The sequence below is a fragment of the Seriola aureovittata genome, chromosome 21 (assembly GCF_021018895.1).
Source record: "Seriola aureovittata isolate HTS-2021-v1 ecotype China chromosome 21, ASM2101889v1, whole genome shotgun sequence".
Lineage (NCBI taxonomy): Eukaryota > Metazoa > Chordata > Actinopteri > Carangiformes > Carangidae > Seriola > Seriola aureovittata.
Window position 1 is genome coordinate 10,260,019 of NC_079384.1, and position 19,191 is coordinate 10,279,209.

Genomic DNA, 19,191 nt, shown 5'->3' on the forward strand with positions numbered 1-19,191 from the left:
AACCTCTTTCTGCTGACATCAAACTTAACCTATGTAATATCTGTGCGCGCACAAGTGTGTTTGTGTGCACATGTGTGTGTGAAGGGTGGGGGTGTATTACAAAACTGTGGGATTTTGGGAACTAAAGCGACGCCCTTTTTCATTAGGTTTTCAGTACCACCCTGCTGCGGCGCATATTTGGTCATAGGCAATGGAATTTAATGTTTAGTCTCGAGGGCTGTTTCTGACACATTTATGGTTTGTTTTTCTTCTTCTTTATGGATTTTTTATTCTTGATTTCAGACATTGAAACTTCCGTGGTCCAGTGTTTACTAAAAGAAACAAAAAACAAAACAAAAGAAAACAACAGCTATCAGCTAATGTTTTCTTAATATGTGTCAAACCATTATGTGTTTGTAAGACGCCGCACAGCTCCATCAGATGAGCTGTTCAAATGGCCCAAAATTATAATAGGCTGGCAGCTTCTCATATTAAACTCTTTGTGTGTGTAATTGTTTACGTGTTAACACAACATAGTGCGACGTTAACAGCTGCACAAAAACCCCTTCTTTAACTGACTCGCAGAGAGATGGCGGACACACGAGTGACAAAACATATTCTTCATGTGTCAAAACAGCACATCCCTAGAAATACCTTCTAGCCATCAACCATGGTGAATTACGCTGCAGCAAACAAACCGATACTCTTTCTTTTCCCTTCCTCTCTTCTGCAAACCCCTCCCAGGCTAAGACATCAGCAGACATGGGTCACTGGCTGGGCCTCTTGCTGTCACAGATGGGGAGCAAGACAGACCCGGAGGAGCTGACGTACGACTACGTCAACTCTGAGAGGATCTCCAGCATCGTCAATGCTGCCAAGACTTCCTTATAGTAACGTCTTCACTTTCAGTCTTCTGAGGTGGGAATGTGTTCTTGATGTATGTGTTGGGACGATATTCAAGCGAAACCTCTGTGCGTCTGTGTGTCTCTGCAGCTTGATGCAGAGGAGGTATTCAGAGCCGAACACCTACATAGACAACCCGCCCTCCATCTCTCACAACTCTGATGAGCTGTATGATGACGTGGCGTCTATAGCTGATCCAGAGGTACGTTTACCATCAAGTTATCTAGAGTTAAAAAAAAAAATGAGACGCTTGACAGTATTTTTTACATTTGGTTATTTTTGGAAAATCATTAGTAAAATTTTGTGCATCACAGTGAACACACTTGAACTCAATCATTAAACTAATTTTCAGCATTTGTAAGTATTTCAGGAATCATTCTGGAAGACAAGAGCCTTACTATTTTACTTTGTGGAGATAATATAAAGACACGTTCAAAATGGAGAGGATTATTTTAGTAATATATGATAAAACATCCAATGAGGTTGCAATTATTTATTTTCATTATTGACTAATTACTAACTACCCATTATTTTCTGTTTGTCTGACCAACAGTTCAAAACCCAAAGCTATTCAGTTCACTCTCACAGAAAACCATAAAATATTCCCAGTAAAGAAGCTCGTACCAGGGAATTTTTAATTAAAAAAAAATACAGTTGATTAATTGATAATAAAAATAGTTACCATTAAATTTCCTCAAATTTCCTCATTTAAAAAAGTAGCATGTGTTTTGAACAACTGGTTAAGAAAAAGAATGTTTGATAGGAAAGAATGAAAAACATGTTTAGACAGTTCCAGTTTTCATTTTAGTCAAAGATTACTGTAAACTTTAAATAGACGAAGTGCACTCTGGTGCATCATCTGGTGGGGTGTTTTTTCCAAGAAAACACTGTTGTTGTTGTTTTTTTAATCAGTTTTCAAGTTTCACTTTCATTTTTACACGGACTCACTTCATCTGGCCGCTTGCCATCTCCTAATTTCCTGTCACCGTGTCATACAGGATGCTGAAGAGAGCGGCCTGCCAGACAGTGAGGACAACAACCTTCAGGAACATAATGAACCATCCACACAGGATGCCAAGAACTCAGAGGGAGCCGAGCAGGACCCTGACAACAGGGTTTACCTGGATCTTGTTCCTGTGCGCTCCTTCCTCCATACATCCTGTGGTGCTAAAACCCCACCCGCCAAAGAGACTTCTAGATATTCCCCGGTCCCACTAGAGGAGCAGAAGGACTCCTCATGTCAAGTTAAAGAGGCGCGTAATAGGGATTTACTGTCTCATTCCTAAACTTATTCAATTTAAGGAAACAGATGTAACTTTGTACTAAATTTATTTCCTCATCTTTATGTGGAAAACACTAAAAGGCGACTCAGCAAGCGAACCATTGTTCTTAATAATTCTATTTGCTTGCACTTCCTTCATATTTTACATTTTGTCTACTGATTTCAGGTCAGTCCAACTAACTCCTCCGAGCCGGAGCCGACACCTGTGTTAAACGGAACAAGTCTGACTCCTGCTACATGCAAACCAGAACAAGCGTGCCCCCCGACTACCACGCCACAGCCACAGCAGTCGCAACCCAACCAACTCAAAACCACGTCCCAAAGCCAGGAGACGCCCAAGAGGATGAACCTGGGGATCCCACAGGCCTTCAACTCCCCTGGGGGACAGGCCCATAAAGGCCCGGCGGTTCACACTGCTGCCGGGTTCCCCCACAGTCCTCAACCCCTGCGGCCCAAGGCACACACCGTAGGTGAGAGTAAAGCACGAGGACACTGGGCTTGCCGGACACAAGGGAGGAGTAGAACAAAGAATAACACTTACACCTGCAATGTCGGGAGCATGTCACCTAGTCACTCATCAGTGTTACTCCCAACACGCAAACACACCCTTTTCAACATGAAGCAGACAATGGTGCTGCTGCTGTTTCCCTCTGCATTGAGTAACTGCTTCCCTCTCTCTGTAATCTTAAATCACCATGGCTCCCTCTAGTGAAAGGCTGCATCCTCTGCAGTCAAAGGCACAGCTTCACAGTAGATTATAGTTTTATATGTTAAAAATAAATATTTGCTTTTCATAATCATTGCACCCTTTTTTTGTTTTTTCTTTGCGCCCTCAGGTAAATGTAAAGACGAATTTATTTCATTTTTTCTTTGTCTTTTTTTTATTTGCTTGTGCAAGAATTTTAAAGAAATGTCAACATTCAATTCCCAGGGTGTCCTGGTGCGGTTGAAGGGAAACTGGGTAAAAACCGCACAGAGGCAGACATGCGGCGCTACACGGATGAGCGCGACCGCCTGGAGAAAGAAAGGGAGGAGGTGAGGAGCAGTCTGGCAAACCTGAAGAAGGAGAGAAGGGAGACCAAAGAGGAGCTCAGTGCCTGCCAAGGTGAATATGCGCTTCCTGTAGCACTTGTGACAACAAAGACGTAGACTCTGATCTGTATGACTGACTGACTGACTGACTGACTGACTGACTGACTGCCGGCTGTCTGTCTGTTCTCCTCAGATCCCAAGCAGCAGGCCTCACTAGAAGCCCGTTTGAAGCAGAAGGAGGAGGCGTGCCGAGAGGCGGAGCACCGCAGGGTTGAGGTGGAACTTCGGTTGGTAGAAGTGAAGGAAAGTCTGAAGAAGGTGGAGTCGGGGCCTTTCACACTGGGAACCACACTGGACAGCAGCCTCCAGGACACGCCCACGGTTAGTGTACTGGTCCTGTTGGTATAACTGCAGAACTTCAGAGCCCAAGCATTTCGTTTAGATGTTTTAAATGCTATGAATTTGATTTAAAAGGGCCCTGAACCATCTCTATCATTTTACCCGCAGCCTAAAGCAGCAACCCTGCCTGCTCCCCAGACATCATCATCATCCTCCTCCTCATCATCATCATCCCAACCCTCCAACAGCAACATCAGCGCGGACACAGCCTCTCCAGTCAACTCTGCCTCTGCACTAAAGAGCAGACCCGTCTCCATCATGGCCACGAAAGGCAAAGTCCTGCAGAAAGCTAAGGTGAGAGCACACTGAGGGCGTGGACACCATTTGGAGGAATGATTAAAACATGTATTATGGATTACCGTTTTTGTATTTGCAGGAGTGGGAGAAGAAATCCACCACCTAGGAGGAAATCTCATGATCAAGTTTCACTGGGTTCGGTCGGCCGTCCACGACTCTTCCTACTCAAGCCAAGTTAACAAACCAGACAGTTAAATCAACATCCTCCCTTCTCTTGATCCTTCATCCTCATCACTTTCTTGCCAAGACTATAAAGAGCCAATCAGAGGGAGGCACAAGCTGTCCTCTTAAATACCACTGGATAATCTTGGTTTTAATGACTCAAGTTGTTTGTTTCCCCATTTCCTCGTGGGAGGAATTTGATGTAGTAGCATTTTGGCCAGTCTAACAATTGTTCTTGATAATGATAAAATGGGATGTTTCAACACTGCAAACAGCCAAATATTTGAAACCACTGAAATCTGAGAAAGAAAGATGCCCCTCTACTAAATTGGCCACTTTGTACACTTTTTGTAGCTTGGTTCATATATGCTGGTAGCCAAGATGTAAATATATTTACACCATTATTCAGCCTTTTGGCTTGTATTGCTAGCTAGAAATGCACTTTTTATTCAAATAAAAATGTACTGACAACAATACCAGCTTGAGAACTGCTCATTAAAATGTCTCCTTTTCATGTTTGACCTTGCATCTGTGTGTCCAGCTCGTCTGTTGAAAACAAACTCAAGGTTACATTTGCACAGGGAAACTGCAGCATTAAACATTTAAAGGGTAATTAGAGTAAACGCTTTCACTCCTCACTAATGAATTTAAAACATTTATGAGTGGGACTCATTTGACACGACGATGTGTTTACATCTTCTTTTGGTTAGTAATTTAAATGAGTGGTCGTTTCAGCTCGTTAGCTTTTGCAACAGTAGAATAATTCTACTGTTTAAATAGACACTTTTTACTAAAGCTGGACTGCAAATCACGTATTATGAAATTTTTTCCCATTAGAAGTTTTTTCTCTTTTCCCCAAGAAGTATTTTAGTAAAGGGGAAGTTTAAGCAATGTAATATATCACTAATATAACATGCATAGAATTTGGTTCATTAGAGTAAACTAACAATCTTTTTTTTTTTTTAAATATCTAAAAACCTCTGTCAGTTAAGCAAATTAAAAAATAAAATCATGACACAGATATACACTATAATATAAAAGTTTACATCTTTGAAAAGACAAGAGAAGCATGTTGAGACAATTGCACAACAGTGAGCACAAAATTCAACAAAAACAAACTAATGGACACCACAGTAGAGATACATACAGTGTTGAAGGCACTTGTTGAAGTTCATGTGCAAGTTCAAATATTGAAACAGTAACAAGGTTAACAGTAACATTAGTTTTCCCTTTACTCCAGTGTGTACTCGCAAACATCCTTAGAGTCCATAGGTGATTTGTTTCTGTGTGTAGTATATGTGTTTATGTGTGTATGGTGTATCAGGCGGCATGTCTCCGGCGGTGTAGTTTGTAGTGATGCAGGAGCTCCTGGTGGCTCTTCTTCTGCCTGCTCTTCTTCCTCAGGCCAACGGGCCTCGGAAGATCTCCTCTGGATGAAGGCCTGCTGCTTCCTAACGGATACAACCACAGAGAAAGTTATCACTTCTGCATAATTATGCAAACAATGCAGTGTTTTTTGGCCACCATACCATTTCTCCAGGCTGAAGTATGCCATGGTTACCTTTGCATTAAAAAGGGAAAATTAAGGAAAGAAGACTTCTCATTAATGCCACTGACTTGTTTCACAGTGTGGTCCCTCGAAGCCTTGGCACTGACAGCGGAAGCTCCCTCCTGCCAGGATGCAGGTCCCATCATTCATACACGGGTTCGGACTGCACAGGTTCACCGGCTTCTTTACCTCTGATTGAAAGAATATAATCATAAAAACAGCAAATTACCATTCTGTAAACTACACAAATTCATATTTTACAGGCCCCTCAGCATCTGTTTTCTGTTTATAGAAAGAACTCTTAGTGAAAGGAAATCAGAAAAACAAACGATACATTGCAGATTACATGTTTCCTTATCTACCCCTTACTCCTATCCATAGAGCAGCAAAGGTTTGATAACAGAGGTATTTCCCTGAACGCTCACCTGAACACAACATCTGCACCAGAACATCCTCAAAGTACTTGAGATCCTCATACGACGGCACCGAGATCATGTGCTCCTCTGAGCCAGCGATCTGCAGCAGCCTCTGTCTCTGTACATCTCCGATACCGATCACAAACAGTGAAACGCCATTGTCTCTCATCTTTTGCGCTGGCACGGCAGCATCGTCCCCGCCCGACCCGTCAGTCACCACCACCACAGCCTTGTTGACTCCGGGCCGCGCACCTTTGGCCACAGTCAGGACGTTGGAGTGGATGTGGAGTAAAGCGGTGCCAGTGGAAGCCACTCCACCCATGTAGTTGGCGTCGCCCACTGCCTTGAGGATGGCAGAGCCTGTCTCGTGGGTGTCCAGGTTGAAGACGGTGTTGGGTCTCCGTCCGTAAGTGACAAGTGACATTTGGGCCACGTCACGGTTGACGTCGAACTGCACGGTGAGGCTGCGCACAAAGTCGCGCAGCGTGGCAAAGTTATCGCGGCCGACACCGGCTGAGGCATCCAGAGCAAACACCAGGTCCACTGCTTGGCCCAGGCAACCTGGAAGACAAAAAGGGCAAAGAATTATTATTCATTAGTACAACTTGAACCATACAAAATGTATGAGTTAGAAGTAGGGGGTTGTTAATATCAGCCACAAATAGGAGAATTTAAAGATTAAACTTTATGTTTTACATCTTAAAAAAAAACAAAAAAAAACAATGTAAGTAAGTATGTACATTTTTTTAAATATTTTTTACATTATATTTTGTGCCTTTGTTGGATATGAATGCTTTTCTCCCTCTCTAAATGAATGACTATAAAATAACACCACTACATTTGGAATGATGGAATTTGGATGTTTTATAAAGGTATTACATATACAGTAAGTATTACTTTACAAATGGTGAGGATGAACCAGAATATTGTATGAAATGAATGTGTGAAACAGTGCTCTGTTGCCCATCAGGTACCTTGTGTGTCCACACTGCAGATCTTGGCCTTGAGCTCAGGGATCTTGGCAGTGAACCTGTCAGGTGATGTGTAGGTGAGAGTCCTCTGGGGATTCCCTGTGATATTATTCAGCTGTTCCTTTAAGTAGTCTGGTCCCACCCCTATGAGGAAGATCTCTCTGTCCCGTGCATATTTTGAAGGCTCTACCACGTTGTCGACAGAAGGCGTGGCAGTGAGCAGCACCACCACGCGAGGAAGGTCGTCTGCGACATCGGCAAAGACCGGCGCACTCATGAAGCCGTGGCGTGTGACGTAACGGAGTGCCTGGCCTGTCTTGGTCTCGCCGCCGATTGGTTGAAGCGCGTTCACTGCCTTAAGCAGACCCCTCAGGTCCCCTTTAAACTTGCCCACCTGGGCTTCTACTCGAGCCTCTGCGCCAAACACCGCCAGGCCGACTTTACTGGGGCTGTCAGACCCGATCACTGTCTGCAGGAAGCGCTTTAAGAAGGACTTGAGGCGGAGGAAGCCCTCCAGGGTGAGAGTGGCAGAGCCCTCCAGCAGGAAGAGCAGGTCCACAGAGCAGTCCAGTGATAACGCAGGAGCTGAGGAGGGAGGGAGGGTTTAGTTCGTTTCATCTCTGCACTGAAGTGTTGCGAAAATCACAGCAAGCGTACAGAGCAGCGAACAAACCACAGTGTGGGTCTCCTCCGTAGCCAGGCGGACACACGCAGTGGTAGCCCTCTGGACCTTCTGATACACATGTTCCACCGTTCAGACACGGCTGAGAGTCACAGGGATCTACAGAGAGAGTGGCAGGAAATTAGCTGCACAGACATATCTCAACAAACACACACTGTCTACAGAAGAGTAAGAGGGCAGCTGGAATCAAAGGGAGGCTGTCACCTGGACAGATAGTCCGATGGCAGACTGTCTGGTGTCTCTTGTAAGCCTTGTTGTACCTGCAACACACAGATTTGGCCCAAACAAAGATTCAAACATTCTGTAAGTCTGAAATAAATGAAAGATGTATATTTTTGAAAAGGATCATTTTCTTTGTTTTCTTTTTTTCTCTCTAAAAAATTAAATTTCCATTTTCAAATTGGTTCTCTTTTGCCAGTTCTGTAATGGAAAAATAATCTTTGAGCCTTATCAGGTAACAGACTATGAAAAAGTTTTTCACTTTGATTGTAATTAGTTAACTGCCATTTATATGAATCTTTATTTACATGATTATATACAAATATAAAACACTCATTTTACTGTCACCCTTTATGAGTATATTCAGGAGAAACGGGGCATTTGTATGATCAAATGAAAAGCTGTGATGGTTCTCTAATGGCTCTGACTGAGCTCTGCCCGCCTCAGGCCATTTCACCGTGGTAAAGCTGTAATGTTCTGTGAAATTAAGTTTGTCAAAGGCCATTCTGATTTTCCATGGGAGGATCCGACAGATTTACATTCGCTCGACCCTCACACTGACACATTCCACCACTTGTCTTGTTGCTCACCGAGCAGTGAGAGAACAGCGTTACATGTTCAGCTACAGCACACAGATTTTTGTACAGTCTTCTTCTTTATCATAATCCAGTTTCTGTGGCCTCTTTAATACCTGCCAGATACTCTGTCCTGGGGTATGCTGCTCAGTAGAGAAACCAAACCCAAGTAGAACGAAACCAAAAACCGAACCAACTAGATTTTAATTTCTGGTCAGCAAGTATCTGGTGCTGATTTACAGGGACGTATGTACGGAACAACTATGGAGAAACTGTCTGTAATTTAGATTTTGATGTGAAGCTGTAGCTATTAAAGTGGCGTCACTGGTGAATGTTTTTTCTTTTGTAAAAGTGCACAAAACTTACCTGTAGTAGGGACAGAGAGATGTGTATGGGGAATATCCCTTAGAGCCTTTCCAACACATGAAATTCCCCTGCAGCGCTTTCACTGTCTCCAGTGTCTTCCTCTCACAGGGAAACGACTCCATCTGACAGCCTGGAGAGCAGAGCAGGAAGTTTGGGATTGGTATTAGATCGAGAGGATAGACAGAGGGATGTTGGGAGTGGACGTGAATGGAGAATAGTAACAGGGAGGAGGTGAGAGAGACAATTTAGATCATTTTAAGACTCATTTCCTTCTTTCCACACATAAAAGTTATATTACGATTTCTCTAGTGGACATTTAACTATTTCCAAATCATTTATGTCCAGTGACACCAACCTCATGATGTCTATACAAGTGGATAATTAGTGTCGAGGAGGAGCCCCACCTGCTTGTGTGGAGTTGCAGACAGAGAAGGTGGCCAGCGTGGTGTACAGGCCATTGACAGCATCGTGGAAATGCTCTGCAAAGAAGACATGGCTCTCCATTGGCTCACTGGCTAGAGCGTGAAGCTCCTCCCACCTGTAAAACGTTCAAAACAGTTATGAAAGCTTATAAGAAAAATGAAGATTTATTGTAGTTTAGTCTTTCTATTCCATCTCATAACGGTTCTCCTTTTCCTTTAAATTGCATTGCACACAGAAATAACAGAATCATTAACAATTAATAATTTTATCCCTGATCATTATTTCCCAGCCGTCAGACATACCTGGGATAGCGCAGGCCGATGGCAAACAAGACCACGCCTGTCTCTTTGAGCTGTGTAGCCGCCTGCACCACGTTGCCCTGTGACCTCCCATCTGATAGGAGGATGGCGATCCGGGCCACAGAGGACGAGTTACGACCGCCTGGGAAACCCTTCCTCAGGATGTACTTGAGAGCCAGGCCTGTCTGGGTGCTGCCTCCCCTGAGAGTCCAGAGTATTGAAGAATGGGATTTTTTAATGTTATTGTTAGAACAATACTGACGGAGAATATGTACAGTCCTCCAGAAGCCAGCCAGAGTCAAAAATCTACTGCCCGTTACTGCCAAAATAAACCGCAGAACAATTTTATTTGGATTCCCCTTTTAGCTCTCGCTCCGAAAATGTATGAAGAGATCGTGTGAGTGTTGGCGAAGTTTCATCACCTCAGGACTCGAGAAAACCAGTTTAAAACCTATTATACGTTTTTTCAAAAACTCATAAATGTCATTCAGAGCAGGAGCCTCATTCAGTCTTCCCACCAGACACACGTTTCACATGAACACAAAGCTGTGATGTGCAGATAGTGATGGGTTTCAGTGCCATCTTATTCTTTCTTTTTTCCTTTTTTTCTTTTTGTCTCGTTGCAGTTGCGGAAACAACAAACATGTCTGCTTGGAGGCTGAAACTACAAAACAATACAGCAAAAACCACAAAGGCCTCCAGGCTTCATTTAATCATCTTAGCTTCCTTGCAGAGATTTATGTCAACAACACAAGCGCAAACTGAAAAGCAGATTTCTTTTTTTTTTTCCTTCATGCACCACAATACATATTACATAACACACACTGTGCACACAATGTAGACAAGTTGTGTCTTAGACACTGGTGAATTCTTGTTTTCAGTGCAGCAGGCAAACTAAACATAAAGATTTTGGATAAAGACTCATCATCGAATAATGATAATTACTGTCACTTTAGATAAGCTTTTACAGCCGTTGTTTACAGTTTTTATCCCATTTAAGACTTGCTTTGACAACACTGTGTTTGTGCATCTTATGTCTTGTACCTTTTTTAAAAATGTGTCATTAAATCCATCAAAAAGCAGCTTTAGCACAGACATCTTTTGAGTGGATTTAGCCACTGAACTGCAAATCAGCTTTGGTTAGAGTCTCTTTTTTATGTCAATGTTTTCTGCAGTGCTGTTAGTTCAGTATATGTATTTGTTTTATTCATATTTTCTTTCTGTTTTTATTCACATTCTCTGGCATAAGATTAGTCAGAAGAAGAGATGTAGGATATGGAATTGGTTTGAATGGAGAAAACGCTAAATGTATTATAAACTGAGCATCAGCGAAAATAAACATTTATACATTTAAACTGTCTAAGGTGCTAGTTAGATTTCAGGCAATGGGACAGTTAGCAGCCATTTCAAACCAGATGGCAAGCCAAAATGATACTAATAAACTGTCAACATCTCGCACACGAACTCGCACACACTTGGCCAAATTACCCTCCTCTTCCTCGGCTTATGCCCTGATCCAGTATCCAGTGACCACCTGTGGTGAGCCTCTAATCTGAAATTAATTTGTTTTTCTTCCCAGGGAGTTGGTGGAGTTTGGTGTCATTTATCCTCTGAACATGTGTGTCTGTGTGTGTTTTGCCTCAACGTGAATTTGAACTAAATCCAGTTCAGATCATGTAGATCACCTTACAGAAAAGCATTTGTGCTTTTACATTGTCTTAGACATTTAGGATGCCAATTCTTTCAGTCGTGTTGTTTCATCAGACAAATTAACTGAAAATCACACTTTGAATAACAAAATATCTTCCATCCTGAAATGTGTTCTCACTTCAGGTGAGATGAGAGGAGACACACACCTGTAAGAAATCTTTTTCATGTGCTTCTTCAGCTCTTGTTTGGTGGTGTATGAGTCAAGGGAAATCTCCAGCCGGGGAGTCGAGCCGAACTGAATCAAACCGACTCGCACCTGGACAAGGGAGGGATTGCATGAGTACTGATTGACAGGAGATAAAGGGGGAGAGAGAGAGGGAGAGAGAGAGACATGAGAGAATAGAAAGAAAACAAACCTTGTTTGGTCCAATGTCTAACGCTTGACAGAGTTTGATTGCATAGTGTTTGGACCTCTCAAAACTGCCCTTCCCCACGCTGTAGGAGCCGTCCATGAGAAAGAGGATATCTATAGCTGCTGAGCACTGCATCGCTTCCCATGGAAACACAGAAGAAAAAGTGAAACCCACTGGATGTCTGGATAAAGAAGTAGGTCCAAACTCATTCAATGTCTAAACCAATGCATTCCTGGCAAAGAGCTCCTATTCTATCAATGTAAACAGGGGATTATGGGATTATGCTGGTTAGTTATCAAACTGCTTTTGCAGATGAAAATAATACCTTGCCATAATAAGAGAAAAACAGCTTAGCATGCCAGAGCTCAATTTTCTTTACCTGGGGAACACACTCATAAAACCATTACCAAGCAAAAACTCTTCCTCTCTCTCCCGAGCGTGTCTGCACTCGCTGGCTGCATAAATAATGTGCGGTGTTGCTGTCATGTTAGAATGTGCAGCTGATCATGAAGAGGGCCATTAGAGACAGAGAGAGTGTGCCGTCTGTCTGTCTGTCAGCCACTGGCTCTGTTTGTGTGAAAGTCATCTCCAAACAGAGACATCAGGCTAATAAGACCACCACCCACCAGAGGATTCGTTCAGTCACCCTACCTCGTCATTTATCCATGTGCTACAACTGCATCGTCCTTTATAACGTTTGTATAACGTTTATAACGTTTGTCAGACCCTGTGCATTCTGTCACTTTACACACCTTGCTATAATGATGGTAAATTCCTTGATTAGGTGTTTCTGACTGAGCTGCATATTATTTATTGCGGAACACTAGATCAGTGTCATAATTTCTTAACCATTTTTTCATATTAAATGTGGATTTGGTAACATACTCACTTTCTCCTGCCGAGTTGATTTTTACAATGTTCTCATGGCTGGTCTGGATCTCCTGCACCGTGGTGCCCTGCTGGACTAGAAGGGACAAACAACAGGGAGGTTGGTCCACCGTCCACACATACAGTATGTATACAAAATAATGCAGTGACAAGCGGTCACAATCCAAGACTTAAAAATTAAAGTGTCTGTGTCTCCACCCCCAAAATAAACCACTCACACACAGATAAACAGTGACAGGGTTAGTGATCTTGCTGTTGTTGATGAAAACAAGCGCTAGCACTTTGACTCAAAATTGACAGTGTGATTTACATTATACTGTATATACCTCTGCAGTTGGATCAAGATAGAAGGATAAAGTAGATGCATTTAGAAGCAAATGCTCTGAGGACCTAAATACTTCTGTATGTATACAGAAGTATGTCTGTCTCTGTCCAGTGTCATTCAAAAACCATCATTAGAGGCTTCAAATAAATAAGATATAAAACAATAAATGGGATACTGTCCCTGAAGCCAGTGCAGTTCTCTGACTCCCACTTGACCCCTTCTGTGATGGATAATTGACTATTTAAAGCTAATGTGAATGGACAAGTGAAGAAAACCATTCTTTCACTCTATTCACTGAAAGGACGTCGCTCTATTCAGGCACACGTTCAGCCCAGAGAGGAGAGGGAGAGGGACATTATGATTTCCTGTACAGCATGTGAACATGCCTTGTTGTCCCTGGTAACCCCAACGGGTAACAGAGGTATTTGTCCGGCACGGAGACGGAGCACTTGAGTGATTTTTGCAAACATGCATCTCCACGTTGAACAGATTCTACTCTTTGAATAGCACAGCCCTTCTCCTCAGTCGGAGAGAAGGGAGAAAATTTGTAGGTGCATTGTAACGCTTTGGGCTGTCCGCCTTGTGCTGATTTAGTACCTGCTAATTAGCTGAAATAGGTGATATGCCTTGTGTTTACTGATAAAAGAGCAAAATGACAAAGGAGGACAGAAAGCTCATGGGAACGTTCCATGTGCAAGAGTTCAATAGAAATAAGAACATATCTGCTTCAGAGAGTTTGGTGCCAACACTTGGTGCTTTCAGGATTGGGGAGAAAAGATATGACAATCAGTAATTACTTGCTACTTAACAGATACTATGATAAATGGTCATATTTTGGAAACTAGTGGTTTATGTGTCATAAGGATTTTTCAGTGTAAAAATATCAACAAAAACATTATTTTATTCAACTGAAATTAGCTTCAAATCACATATGACTACACCACCTGAAAGAGGACTGCAACGGACAATTATTTATACCAAACATGGTCCTGCTCTACCGGCATAGAGGCTGGAAACAACCATTTTTGGTAGAGTTTATTGATAAGTACTGGTGGTAATCTCAGTGCTCTCTGACTTCACATCCCTCTTTAAATGCCCATGACATCCTGGTCTTTACAGAAAATCTTCCATCAGTCCATAGAAAGAAAGAAAGCAAAATTCACGAGGTCAGGAATCATCAGTTTAAACACCAAGAGAATAATAATGGTCAAAGAAAAGTACCACCTGCAACCCAGGGGTCTACACGCTCTTCACTATCCTGACCCTTTCATCTCCCCCTAATTCCAATGTCATTCCCAGCCTATAGTCCTCCTGACAGTGAAAGTTTAGGGTCTTGGCAAGCTGCTGTCTCATGGTCAGTGGGGCCCCAGTGCGCTGAACAAAAGGTCTGTCTGTTCAGCCAAGTGCCTCGAGCAAAAATGACTGTGTATCTTTAATGTCTGTGAATGAAAATGTAGCAGGAAAGTCAGGAGCAAGGTAATGAGCAAGAATCCTCAGGCTGAGGAGTTGGTGTCTAATTGACATTAATCCCACCACAGTGTGGGGAGTAAAATCCTCTTCAAATCAGAGATAGAAACTTGGACCAGCTTCTACCCATCTGTGAAATTTAATTTGACAGGCTGGATTACATGAAGCACTGCAACATGTTATCTGTGTTGTCAGCACAGGAGGAAAAGGGGGGCGTCTTGACAAGGTGAAACAGTCTGGTTTGCTCAAGTTCAAAGTCTTAAAATGGCCAGTAATAAATACTTCAGATGGTGCTAAAGCTGTCATTTTTGAAAACAACTCAGAGATTATATTGCCCCACGCTCCCGCCTCTCCCCTCAGGCAAATACCGATGGCGCTCTGGGGTCCAGGAGAACAACTGACGATGCGCTATAAAAGCTATGCAAAATTTGACTTGCCTGGAAATGAAACAGCATTTTGAGCACAGGAGGCAGGAAATCACTTTGAAGAGAAGATAATGGGGATTCTTCAGCACTGGGGACTTGACAGGTTTTCACCGTAAAATATCTTGTAAAAAAGGATCTCAGGCTGAGCATCAATGAAGGATCTTACATTTCCCACCATGCTGTGCACGAATATGCTCACTGTAGCTGTGATTTTTATTACACTGACTTCATTCTTTCTCCCGCAAACACTTACACCTGTCACTACATGCCTAATGTTAACATTTATCTCAACTTTAGTCAAACACTAACTGTGAAATGGCCCATTTTAAGTGCTGAGGTTCATAAACACATACAGGCTGTTTCCCACCGTTTTCAGTCTTTATGGTAAGATAAGCTAACTGGCTTCTGGCTGTAGTATCATATTTACCGTGAAGAAAAATGAGCATCTATCTTCTCATCAAATTCTTAAAAAACAGAATGTGGAACTATTTTCTATAGATAATGTGTGCAAAAAAAAATTAATGTACAAATGTGGATGTAAAAAAGGTGTAACTGCATAACAGGGTTTTCTCAGCCAGGCTTGAACAGGTTGTGTGTATTGTCACATTTTCTATATTTGCTGTACTTTCCAAATGATTTCGAGTGGCCAAACGTTAGTAATGAAGAGGGATTAAAAACATTCCAACCTAGTACTTTAAAGTGCCCTTAATCTAAAAGGCTCCAAATACCAGAGAAGCACAGAAGACACTCCTCCACTTCAACTGAATGAAAAAACAGTAATAAAAATCAATCAACCAACCTTGAAGAAGCAGCAGTGTTAAGAGGAGCGAGAGATGGATATAAGGGTGCATGTTGGGACACCTGGAATGATAAACAAAGGCATAAACTTAAAGAGAATACAGAACAAAACACAACAACCAGCAGAGGAGAGATTGTGGGAGATTTAAGTGTTATAGGGAGAAAAAAAAAAAAAGAAGTGAGATAGGAGCGTTCAGAAGCCAACAAGTTTGAAGTACTGTACATACATTTTGCATGCTTGTTTTTACATTATTTCTACAGAGAGCCTAGCAATCACATTGAATTGAATGAGGCTAAGAGGACAGGGGAGAGGTGAAGTGTGTTTAGTGTCGTCCTACCAGACAATCAGTGAAGACATATGCTAGCCACAGGCCACATTTATCTCCTGAACAGGTAAGTTAAGTGGCAAAATCGTAACTTGCCATGTTTTCTCAGCTAAGTGTAGGGCGACCTTTCAACAGGGTCAAATGACAGCCTCCAGGAATTTGGTGTGTACCAAAACACTCTTCACTACACAAAAGGTGTCCACAGACGCTCCAACACGTCACTGACTTGACACCAGCACGTGGATCAATGTTAAGTTTACAATAAACTCTGACTGAATTTCTCAAAGCAACACAAAGACATTATGTGCATTTGATGCGTGTGCAGTGAGGAAGCCTAAGAAAGGTTGTTTCTAACAGGAGTGTGTTAAACCGCGAGTATGCATTGAGGGCTGTGTATGTGAGTGTGTGTTTGAGAGTATGTCCCCAATATCTATCTGTGTAATCATCAGCGTGTTGCCCCGGGGGGCGGGTTGCCAGGACGAGGCTTAATATTGCAAAGGCATGTGGACAAATTATGAAGATGTCACCATGAGTACACAGCACACTTTCTAGGTGTCACTTCATGTTGTTAAGGTCACAGAGGTTTTGTTGTGACAGTGTCAAAAGCTTAAAAAAAAAAAAAAAAAAAAAATGACTGGCTTCACAAAGCAGGACTGTTAGAATTGATTGCATTTGATTATACCAGTAAACCAAATAAACTGTCGAGTGCATATGATAACTTCACATTATAATGTACTCCACTTGCCTGGCATGCATCTAAGTCAAGGATTAAAAATCCCACCTGCCTTGTTCTGTATGTTCATTGTTGGGTGAACATAAGAAGTTGAGGGGCTGCAGATAAAGTTTGATTAACTCTGGCTGCTGATAAGCCCTGCCATAATATCCTGCCTGTGTGTGTGTTTGTGTGCGCATTGGGGTGGTCAATGAGGACGGATTTGCCAGATAAAGCCTCCCTATAGGTGAGGCCATGTGTATTTCTGAGACAGAGATAGAATTGTGTGCAGGAGGGAACCTCGCTTTAAGAGGAGTCTGTGTGTCTGTGATACAGATCTGCAGAGCTGACATGCAGCGACTGTCTGAGAAGCCCCGGGCTGATACACATCACCAGGGGCTATTGATGCTGTATTTGCACACTCGCTGGTACGCCTTGAGGACAAGAGATTTCATTACTGCTGGGGGTGGGGGGTAGCTTTGAATGTCTGCACTGCACACCCACACGCGCTTGGGAGGAGAAAGCAGTCATGCATGCCTCCAAATAAAACACACACACACACATATAAATATATACATACACACACACGTGCACATCACACACCTGTCTCGAAGTTGGCTGCTTCTTCACAAGCATTCTTCTGGATCCCTCCACCCCTCATCTTTCTGTCTTCCCCACTTCCCTGCTGTCAGTGAACATCTTTCTGCTCTGGCTACACTGGAAGCTTCATTCCAGCCACGCTGAATGACTTCTACAGACAAACTTTCGGGTCATCTATCTGCACATGGTGTTTATATCAAAAGCACTTCATGTTCTTATCTTGCCATCGGTATCCCAAACATGGTCACTGAAAATCATAATTGTAAATGACAATTGTAACAGGGTAAGGGCATTTTTATTAGGTAAAATGTATTCTGACTTTAAACTAAAAATGAGACTAAATTGGGGGCATGCCTGAAAATGTAACCATTAAAAAAAAAAAAAAAAAAAAAAAAAGGCCTCAACCATGAATTTGCCGCCTGTTTTGAATTGGTTGGCAGGTTGGAAAGTGTCTCCACTGTGTAGTCTGTAATTAGAAAAGAGTGCTAGCCTTTGGACTAACTTCATACCAAATCTCCAAACCTGTACTTGGAGGTGTGTCACTTTGAGAAACATCCTTACAGTTTAAATTATTTCAGAATGAGTCACCTCAAATTGCCACTTTTAAAACAACAGAAGAACAAATGTGGAAACTTTTTTTCCCCCCCACAAAAGGAGACAACGCTCTGATTAAAAGCCACAACTGACTATAATTCACAAAGCGTTGGTATGCATTTAAGCATGGGAATGTGTTGCACGAACGAGCTGGCAACCACACACACAGAGGATGTAAAGCCCTATTCTCCAGTGGGTTATTACACATCACAAACCAAAAGGAAACTGAATTAAAAACCAAATCCTTAAACTTCACAACAACTTAAGGTGGTGGTTCATTCTTAGTTGATCAATAACCTATTAAAAGCTCCCTGTCTTCATGATTGATTTTTAACACCACAAATTTTGACTTGCGTTCAGGTACTGAAGACAAAGACACATACAGTCATGCTCTTACAACAGGTAAACATGAGCTATAATTTCAGGATGAAATTACCAGAAAAATCTATTTAAGTTTCCTTGCAGCTTAACTTCTAGTCAACCCTGTCAGCATCTGGTCACTCTTAAATGTGTCAAGGGGCAAGGCAGGTTTCAGATGAAGCCAGAGGTGATGACCCTGACATGCAACAGGAGCCAGGGTTTACTCAAGAAGTCAAACAAATTGATGGAGTCAACCCACTTAGGTAGTAAGTAGGTAGATGGAATTCAAGAAATGCATTTAATTACTTTTAAGTTCACTGCAGTCGTCTCGTTACCTGTGGTTTGTATTACAACGAAATTGATGTACTAACTTTATTCATATACTGGAACTTAGTAGTAGTATTTACCAAAAGGGTTTAGGTTAAAATGTGACATTTTCTTGTAATATAAATCAGAGCAGGGGACAGTCTCATTTACTTCAACACAGGAATCTGAGTCCATCACTGCGAGGTTGCTTTGCAAATTTCCAAAACGTCCACCTGTCTCCGCGTTGTTAGCTTTTTTTTTTGTAGCAATCATTGGTCAACACTAAAATATATTTTTTTTACATTCACAAACATGTTGCATTACATCAGGTTTCGCCCTCCACTATCAGGCGTGCCAAACAAACACTCCTCCATGTTAACAAAAAATAAATCGTCTTACCATACGCTGTTTATTGTCCTTGAGTTTAAGGCGCGTCTTTCAGTGGCCAGTCCTCCCCGCTTCTCCACACCGCTTTGTTTCCGCACCAGTCTGATCTGCTGGCTTTCTTCTCCGCACAGGAGTGCAGCGACCCCACCTACTCGCCATGCCCACCTCTGATGTTCCTGCACCGGTGGCGTCTAATTTGTCCTCGTTTCATTATTCCACACAGGGCAAGTATGGAGACAGGGGAGGGGCCGAGACGCACTATAAATGTTTCCTCTTACCTTTGTACTCACATAAGCTGTTCCTCTTCTCCATGAAGAAAAAATACTCCTCACACCTCCACTGTGTAACTGCAGGCATAAAGTTAAGTTCTCACATTGGATGCTTCT

General features: G+C 42.4%; 2 protein-coding genes across 5 annotated transcripts in view; one reads left to right on the plus strand and one right to left on the minus strand.

Moving 5' to 3' along the window:
* The window catches only part of afap1l2 (actin filament associated protein 1-like 2), a 37,856-nt gene extending 33,326 nt beyond the window's left edge, over positions 1-4,530 (plus strand). For all 4 annotated transcript variants that reach the window (XM_056365912.1, XM_056365910.1, XM_056365913.1 and 1 more), the window contains 8 exons: positions 724-869; positions 973-1,084; positions 1,881-2,135; positions 2,331-2,634; positions 3,096-3,269; positions 3,390-3,577; positions 3,704-3,889; positions 3,972-4,530. In XM_056365912.1, the coding sequence (XP_056221887.1) occupies positions 724-869; positions 973-1,084; positions 1,881-2,135; positions 2,331-2,634; positions 3,096-3,269; positions 3,390-3,577; positions 3,704-3,889; positions 3,972-3,998 (1,392 nt within the window). In that variant the 3' untranslated portion in view covers positions 3,999-4,530. The remainder of the gene's footprint in view (positions 1-723; positions 870-972; positions 1,085-1,880; positions 2,136-2,330; positions 2,635-3,095; positions 3,270-3,389; positions 3,578-3,703; positions 3,890-3,971) is intronic.
* A 547-nt stretch (positions 4,531-5,077) lies between these two features.
* On the minus strand, positions 5,078-18,972 carry vwa2 (von Willebrand factor A domain containing 2). The gene is made up of 14 exons (XM_056365914.1): positions 18,818-18,972; positions 15,522-15,583; positions 12,507-12,581; positions 11,621-11,754; positions 11,411-11,520; positions 9,558-9,755; positions 9,237-9,370; positions 8,833-8,962; positions 7,877-7,932; positions 7,664-7,771; positions 6,994-7,575; positions 6,029-6,580; positions 5,672-5,794; positions 5,078-5,505 (listed from the first exon to the last, which is right to left on the minus strand). Exons 2-14 carry the CDS (start codon positions 15,571-15,573, stop codon positions 5,375-5,377), a joined length of 2,385 nt encoding a protein of 794 aa, XP_056221889.1. The 5' UTR covers positions 15,574-15,583; positions 18,818-18,972; the 3' UTR covers positions 5,078-5,374.
* Positions 18,973-19,191: the final 219 nt, after the last annotated feature.

Excerpts from the sequence above, each read along its gene's own strand:
- vwa2 (XM_056365914.1), bottom strand. The coding sequence starts at position 15,573 with ATGCACCCTTATATCCATCTCTCGCTCCTCTTAACACTGCTGCTTCTT. Across the intron at positions 11,521-11,620 it reads TAGACATTGGACCAAACAAG|GTGCGAGTCGGTTTGATTCA; the intron begins GTTTGTTTTCTT and ends TCCCTTGTCCAG. Across the intron at positions 8,963-9,236 it reads CTGCAACTCCACACAAGCAG|GCTGTCAGATGGAGTCGTTT; the intron begins GTGGGGCTCCTC and ends TCTGCTCTCCAG.